The 8,719-nt window shown below is 39.0% G+C and overlaps 1 protein-coding gene across 1 annotated transcript; it reads left to right on the top strand.

Annotated features, from left to right (window-relative positions):
* Positions 1–3,448: 3,448 nt before the first annotated feature.
* Positions 3,449–5,792, top strand: ASCL1 (achaete-scute family bHLH transcription factor 1). Its single transcript, XM_044087737.1, has 2 exons — positions 3,449–4,246; positions 4,786–5,792. Exon 1 carries the CDS (start codon positions 3,646–3,648, stop codon positions 4,237–4,239), a length of 594 nt encoding a protein of 197 aa, XP_043943672.1. The 5' UTR covers positions 3,449–3,645; the 3' UTR covers positions 4,240–4,246; positions 4,786–5,792.
* The last annotated feature ends 2,927 nt before the right edge of the window (positions 5,793–8,719 follow it).

Genomic DNA, 8,719 nt, shown 5'->3' with positions numbered 1-8,719 from the left:
CCGTTAACAACAAATTCAGTTTTTGAATTAGTTGCCCCACATAGCTAACACAAGCTGCTCCTTGCAACAGAGTTGTGATTATTTTGCTGTGTTGCATCCCCGATTGCTAAGCAAGAGAAATTTGTTTGCATTTTAATATTTTATCCACATATAATTGATTCAAACACAACATAACGAGTGCAAATGAATAATAAAGCGTTGAGAGTGGTGAATCACGTTGTGGAGAATGAAATTACTTTACGTTAAACTTGTTTGTTTTATACATTGGCAAAACAAATATGAGTGTGATTAGAGTATACATGCTTCCACTTAACGACCACATCAAGTAGCGACTGGATGTACTGGGCAAAAGAACATTTGTGAGAACGAAAAGACCGCAGAGTGAAATACTGATGTTACCTGAAATAGTATTTGCACATATTCTGACTACATGTTTTAACTATAAAATTAAAAAAGTAGCTGTTGCCCATATCGGCATTGACGTGAAAATAAATCCTCCAAACAAGGTAGTAAAGCTGGCATCATTCAATGCCCACTTCCTAAAAAGATGAGTGTGACTTAAAACATATTTTATTACTAATCTATATTGTTTTATTATTTCTACAGTTATTATAAGAGGCGTATATAGACCTGGTACTGGTATCCCTTTTAATGTCTTTGTGTTTTCTGAGTTTTCTCGGTCTGGATTTGCATCCGGAGTCATGGACGCTGTCTGCCCACATATTGTTGAGTCTATCTTCTCTTAATTCATTATTTCTGCTTTTCAGTCTTTTGCCTCCCATCTAATCTCGGGCTGTTACCACCCACTGCAAGCCCCCCTCTACGAGGCGTTTCTGGGGTGTTTCAATACAAACTGCAGCGTCCAGTTGTCATATTAATTATTACACTGAGTAATGACTGAAATAGTCAAAATAATGGGTGGCTGGGGGATGGGGTTCAAGTGAGGCCTTTTTTTCAAAGATCCGGCAAAGAAGTCTTGCAACAAAGCTCTAATTGGGCGCAAGGAATACTCTGACAAGGCATGGAAGATAGGTTTCATAAAGCCGAGCAATTGTAAAGGGGGAAATGTTTGAATAGACCCCACGCTTCTTTTCTAAACTCTCTTGCTGCGAAAAAAGAGGTGGGGGAGGGCTGCTTCTTGAATACTAGCTGATCTTGAATACTATGCCAAGTAGACAAAAATACATTTATTCCGAATATTGTCAACTATTCATGTGCTGTAATAAGGAAATCGTCTGGCTTTGTTTATGGCAGAAGCCCTCTACTTTTATTTATTTTCTTTCTTGAGATTGTAAAACACGCGAGACGATGTTGTGGAGCCCTCAAATGTTGCAAAAGAATTGGTCCCAGTAGAAAGTTTAGAAAATGTTAAAACTTTTGACTACTTGTATAATGCAACATATTCACCGTTTTTAAAATAGAAAGCACAGAATGATGAAACAGAAGCAGTGAAAATTAAAAATAGTAGATCTGAATATGCAAACGATGTGGAGACTTCTTGGAGTTTCTTAAAGACTAAATAAAACATCAGAGAAACAGGGGGGCGTGCGCGCTTGCTGGAGAGCAGAGAAAAGCGCGACTATTCTTTTAGGGTCAATACAACTTTGAGCTGCAGGTGCAACACTGAAAGAAGTGAGCTGTATAAAGAAACTCGGTATAATGTTTACACTTAACATGCATAGGATTCACTTGGCTTTTCTTAATGAATGGCCTTGCAGGGATTGATGCTACATGAATCATAAATGTAAAACAACCTTATAAAATGGAGTCTGAATGCATTAAGCGATAGTTGGGGAATTTAAATATGCAACTGACACACTGCTACCGGGAGCACACAAAATGCTAATTACCATTAAGGGCTGGTCTTTAAACTGTCTGAAGTTATTTCAGCACCATGGACTAACTAGGAACTTTTTACATTCCGTGAAAGCCAAGAAATGCTGACGTTCAATATGGTATGGTATATTTAGGATAATATATATAGATAGATAGATAGATAGATAGATAGATAGATATACTGCAGCAAATACACCGATGGGTTAACAAATAATTTGCTTGCTAACATTCCTTTGATATCTGACTTTTTAAGCTGTTTACAACTAAAAAGCGACCGCATGCAAACTCATTCTATCTTACTGTCATTGTCTTTCTCCCCGTCAGTTTTTTTTATATATGATTTACTTATGATTATTTGAGATTCATACTGGGAATATATTCAACTTGCAATAAATGTCCTGTTTCCTGAGTATTGGGAATTTCAAGTAGCACAATAGCATTCTCCACTCCCGTACCTCATTCACAGGCAATGTACAGCAATGTCTATTCAAGCTGTGCCTTCATCACCTGCTTGAGCTGATATTGCAAAAACAGGTGGTCTTTCCACTTAGCTTTTGAAACTACACCACATTCAGGGGTCCAATATTTTGTACGCCAGAATTTAAAGCAATCCTTGTTTTATGCAAGGAAGGCACTTTCCCTCGTCCCTTCAACAACTTCACATTTCAAGAGGGTGGCAACTGTAACATTTGCTATTACGGACCCTTGTGTAGAAATACTGATTGATATTCCATGACAACTGCACACATTTGTGAAGCCCGATGTACCGAGTCTAGGCTGGTTCAGATGCCTAATAATCCTGCGCACAACACTTAGTGCAAGGGTCTAAGAATCCCCTCACCCACACTATTTGCTTTCAAATTCTACTCAGGCTTCCAGTCCAGATGCTAAGGAAATAATGAACTATAGCTATTTACACAGAAACTATGTATGTTTGCCAAACAGCACCCCCCCCCCAAAAAAAAAACCTTTAGACAGAATATCACTTAGTTTAGTATGCATTCACATTAAGCCTAAAATAACGGGCGACTAATTTCCACAATACACGCACCACATGTACATAATTTCACTGTTTGAGATCATTGATTGAGCTGAAGAGAGTAAGGTGATGGTGTCACTGAATGAGCTGAAGGAACTAAGTTGGAGTTGGGGGGTATAGCCCTTTATAGTTTTGCTCAGGACTTGCACTTCCAGACTGTGCACTGCGAATCGACATGTATTTTCAAATAAGTCATAATTTAATTATGGCTTTACAAAAAGACCATTAGTGAACTCCTGTCTTTGCGTCCATCTGTATTTACATGCATGCATATTGTGTGTATGTATGAAACTATGTCCCATGCACTTTTGTTTTTCACTGTCGGACCTTGAGGCATAGTTCTCTTAACTGGAATTAAAACATGTAAATTGTTAAGGCTTTTCAACTCAGCTCTGCACTCCGCCTTTTTCCAGTACTGGTGCTGGTTCTAGGATACTTACTGCTGCTGCCGTTGTTTATTCAGGACTGGAGTGGCACGCGCCCGGCGCACGCATTGCAACAACAAGGCGAGCCGATTGTGAGCATTGCGAGGGGGAGGGGCCCCGCGCCATTCAAAAGACAGCCGTCCTCGCAGTGCAGCAGCACTCAACTGCAACCTGAAGCGTGCTAGGCGCCCTGTGAGCCAAAGCAGTCGCCCAGTCTTACTAACAGTCTCTAAACACGCGAGCGCCACGAGACACCTAGGCGGGCCAACACAACCATCCGTCTCTAACACTCTAAAGTCTTCAGCCATTTCTCCCTCCCTCCTTGTATCACTGCCCTGACTGCCAATGGACAACATCAGCACTGCCAAACTGGAGAACGGAGGCGGACAGCAGCATTTCCTGCAACCTGCCTGTTACTTTACCACAGGGGCACAGGTGCAACTCAGTCCAACAGAACGACAGTCACCCAGCAAGTCCTCGTCCAAACCACTGAAGAGGCAGCGATCAACGTCGCCAGAATTACTTCGTTGCAAGAGACGTCTCAACTTTAATGGTTTCGGCTATAGCTTACCTCAGCAGCAACCTGCAGCTGTAGCACGCAGGAATGAACGAGAGAGGAATCGAGTGAAGCTGGTAAATTTGGGGTTTGCAACCCTACGCGAGCATGTCCCCAATGGTGCAGCTAACAAAAAAATGAGCAAAGTGGAGACACTCCGCTCAGCTGTGGAGTACATTAGAGCTCTCCAACAGCTGCTGGACGAACACGATGCTGTTAGCGCAGCTTTCCAAGCAGGGATGCTTTCACCTAGTGGTGGCTACTCTAATGATATGAACTCTATGGCCGGTTCACCCGTCTCATCCTACTCTTCAGATGAAGGATCATATGACCCCCTGAGCCCAGAGGAGCAGGAGCTGCTGGATTTCACGAACTGGTTCTGAGTAACAGGTGTGTAGAAATGAGTCAAGATGTTTAATATATGTACCTTGTAATGTTTCTGCACTTGTAGAGATTCTAATGCATGCAACTGTACTCTAGACTTACTCCGGTATCCACAGCCTTGGCATTGAGGACGTGTCTTGTGTGTGTAAATACTGAAGAGGAAGCATTTACTAAAGTAGTGGATCCAAACATTATGTATTCTCATATATATATATATATATATATATATATATATATATATATATATATATATATATATATATATACTCCAACTCATTCGTTTAATGTTAATTTTGGTTGTATAGCCATATTCGGGAAAGTTTTTTTTAGAAGTATAAAGGATAAAAACTATTTGGAGAGTACGTGTTTTCGCGGTTGCTATCAGTATTGAACCAATTTAATAATTGCCTATAATTTATGTCAACAACTTCACTGCAAGTGCAATATAATACTTTTACTTATTTATTTATATTACTTTTTGGGGTGGGGGACATCATCCTATAGCAAGGTGTTAACCATATGCTTCTTTTTCTATTGCATTTTAGGGATTTTTTTATTCTACTGGCGTATATACTCCCAGGAGCCATTGTGTGAAGCACAACAGGAACCTTATCGCTGCCTGCACAGCCTTTCTCCCATGGAGAACACTGGACCCGCCGCTTGCACTTGGGCCAGTCTTAAATGCAGCAGGACTAGATAATCACAACTGTTCTGTGAATAAGTGATATGCTGCTGCTCTGATAAAGAAACTCTGCCTGGAAGGCTATAGACAAGTCTTCACCAACAGGTGCTTTTCCAACAGAGACAGTGCGTTGGGTGACGTGACACCAATCCATCAGCTTCAAACACCTTGTGTTAGCTAGCAGACACCTGACAGATGAACATAGAGAAGTCAACGTGTTGGATTATTTTCATCAGTTTCTCATCTACTTGACTGAACAGTTCTCTGCTTCCAAGCTATACTATGCTGAATCAATGAACTTTATAGAATATCCCTTCTTGAATACAGTTATGTTTTATGATATAATGCTTCCAATATTGTGGATTTTTTATTATAAGAATAATCTATTTGTATTAAACCTAACCAGTTTGGTATATATTAAGATATTTTTGTATATAAGAGAGACAAAAGATTTATAGAGATTTGTACAGATGTTTTACTATGTGTATATCTTGATACTTTATTAAGTAATGCTTATTACCTCTGCATATTTAGACTTGTAGTCTATATTGCTTCGCAACTGCCATTTTTATTAAGTGTTTTGTGTAAAAAGGCACTCCTTAAATATGTGTGTGCATGGAGAGAATGAATGTGGGTGGCTGGAATTTTCAAAAGATGTACTTTAGCACCGACGTGTCTTATATCATTGGAACTTTTGTTAATGTATTAATATTACTGAACGCTGTTCAGAATGAACAAAAGTTTATGCAGCTATTGTCCAAAAGCAGGCTGATGATCCTTTGTTCATTGCTGCCTTTTTTAATTTAAAATGAAACAACTGCCTTGGGTTTCTTACTATTTTATTACAAACTGACAAAGTCATGTATAACTATGTTTTTCTACACTTTAGTTTCGTAATAAAACATTCTAAAATCAATTTCCCACTTCTTTTGGAGTCTGAATTTGATGCACAGATGAGCTCAGTGACTGACTATGTAATAAGTATGACTCTACAAAGTAACTTGGTTCTAGTTTATCACTGCTTGTATTAGGGACGATGGCATAACTGCCAGTATTAATATTAACACTTTGCTTCCTAGGGTGTAGATAGGCATACCCACCGCGGGTACATTTTTTTTTTCTGAGGATTCTCAGAAAGTAAAATCCAAACAGCGGAATATGTTTAAAACTGTCTGTAAACTGTTGCCTACTGTACAATGCCATACTGGGCATGCTTTCTTGAGAGGAATGCACATCTAAATAGCATTTTTATGGTAATTAAGTGGAACCAGTTGAAAATGAATGCCTTTTTTAAAGTGCATTGGGCAACATTTTGAGAGTTGAAAATATTTTTTTAACGACAGGTAGGTGGTGGTGTATGTGTTGGGGGGCACAGCAGCATATGGTCTGAGTATAAAATATACATTTCTGGCCACATTTCTGTTTGCTTCTGTTGTATGTATCTGATATAACCAAAACATTGACATTTCTATCGAATTTCTTGTATATAGTTCGACGAGGAAAGTAAATTATGGACTACGTTAAGTTCTCGCTTAGTAATTTAGCATTTCAAGAACTCATTTCTCTATAAAACTTCTGCTTTTAAATTAACCGAGTTTCCAATTAATTTAGTTAGGTCGATTAATTAAGCTGTGGTAAGGGACTTTTTGGTGAGGAGTGGTAGAATAATTACTCCAGTATAATGCATTTTTGTGTAAAACGCGTGATCTGCGTATAAAAATACCCAATTACCAAGATTTAAAAATAAATTCATGTGGTTTTGGCTGGCCTGCTTGTTGTCAGTTAGCAAGGACGTGACGAGAATATCAGTCTCATGTTTTGCCTGCAACTTTTACTTGCTGTCCAGCAGAATTGCTTGCAAATTCCATTTGCGTGTGCCCAGTCAAGCGGAAACCCAGACCTTAAATGCAGCTTACAAAGCCCCTTAACAATGGCCAGGGACTTAATGTTTCTTTTGGAGTCAAAATAGAGGCACTGTATGGCTGAGAAAAGTAGGTCCTACCATTAATTACCCACAGTGCGGCAGTATGAGATGCTCGTTGTGGGTTGAGCCCAGTTTGTGGGTTAGAACGGTGTTTTATGGATGAAAAGTATAATAGGAAAGCACTCATTTTATTCTTAGAAAGTACTACTGCCGGTTTAATGACTGCCGTATATTTTGGTAAATACAGAAGTGGACCACGTTCCTTTGATGTTTAAGTTCTCCACTCTGTAGTAAAGAATTAAACACACACACACACACACACACACACACACACACACACACACACACACACACACACTTTTAGCAGAGCAAGTATTGTGTTAAATAATGCTTCAAAATACCACTTCACGGGTGTGTAACTCTTTGCTGATTTCTCACATATTAGAATCAAATTGGTATAATGTTTAAGGTGTTTACCTTATGAACACAAGGTGCAGGGTTTGATTTTGACATATGATAATTAATTGACTAGGCTTAAAATGGCCCTAAAGGGCTAGCCTAGTACTAATCTATGAACCTAAATATTGCATGGCTGTGATTATAACATCATGATGTTGTTCCTTTAGACCCAATGGGTCTATTTCCCCTTACGGATAGGTAGCCAGCTCATTTTGGGATGGGAGATTTTATCTACACTTACTAAAAGGTAAAGTTGGAGTTAAGCTGCTGTTTGCCAAGATGTAAGCAAATACCCTTAAATAGGCAAAAGTACACAATTTTTCTGGAGATGGGGAGCATGATGGGGGGGGGGGGTATGTCATTGCATCTGCTCTGATCGCTTAGCAACACAGCTCATTTCTTACATGGCTTGGGGAACCATTCTTTCGAAGTGACAAGAGCATTCACTTTAGTGTTAGACCAAGTCCGTAAATCAGCAACTAGTATTTGCTGTACACTTTTTAAAGAGACTATAGTGTCAACATATAAGATAGCTAAGACTCCTTCCTGTGTTGCCTAATCAACGTTTGCTGGTTGGTATCCAAATCATTTCGGTATTTCTAAAACTTACATTTAACGTCAGTATAGACTTTAATAGATTAAGAACACCAAGTTGGGGATACTTTTTCCTTTTGGATAACTGATCTGCAAATCTGCATGGTTCCTCTTTCTAACTTTCTTTCATACCTCGCTACTGTCTAAATATTTGCCTTATATTTCTGTTCTGTTGTTCATAAAATGTGTGTTTTTCTCCACCAGTGAAGACTGCAGTCATTAAACAGGCTTCACATCCTTCAAAATGCATTGTAATGCAGAACTTCTTATTCTAGGAACTTTCTAAGTTTTTAAAAGCAATATTTAAAATTATCCTTGATTTTGTGGTTTTGCCCCCACCCCCATTATTTTTGGCCTTGTTCAGATTTCTTGCACTTAGACATTGAGAGTATTGTTTATGAAGATATATTACACTGGAATATGGAAATTTACAAAGTGGTGTGTCCTTTCTGCATAGCAGTTGCTAACATAAACTTACATTAACATTGGTAAGATAGCACACTTGATCTAGCAACAGAAACAACAAAGCTTATACAAGCCCTATAAACTCAGGTGTACAAATTTAAAGGAACACCTGTCTACTACCTGATCAATTAGGCATTGTGGGCCCCAGGTACTGTTAAAAGACCATTTTAAGTGGCTTTATTTTGGGGAATGTAGTTGAGGGCTTGGCTGACACTGTTGCCAAATGGTTAAGATGAGAAACCCCTTTGATTTGATTCCCAGGCTTGCTAGATACCATGTGCGATTTTGACAAAGCATTTTTTTTAAATTGTACCTGAGCTCACCTGGTAGAAGATGCAGTTATGCTCAATTGGGA

The sequence above is a fragment of the Protopterus annectens genome, chromosome 11.part0 (genome assembly GCF_019279795.1).
Source record: "Protopterus annectens isolate FY-2018-M chromosome 11.part0, PAN1.0, whole genome shotgun sequence".
Classification (NCBI taxonomy): Eukaryota; Metazoa; Chordata; order Ceratodontiformes; family Protopteridae; genus Protopterus; species Protopterus annectens.
Note: the sequence above shows the minus strand (reverse complement) of the source record. Positions and strands in the feature narration are given on the sequence as shown.

Coding starts and splice junctions, on each gene's coding strand:
- ASCL1 (XM_044087737.1), top strand. CDS start 3,646: ATGGACAACATCAGCACTGCCAAACTGGAGAACGGAGGCGGACAGCAG.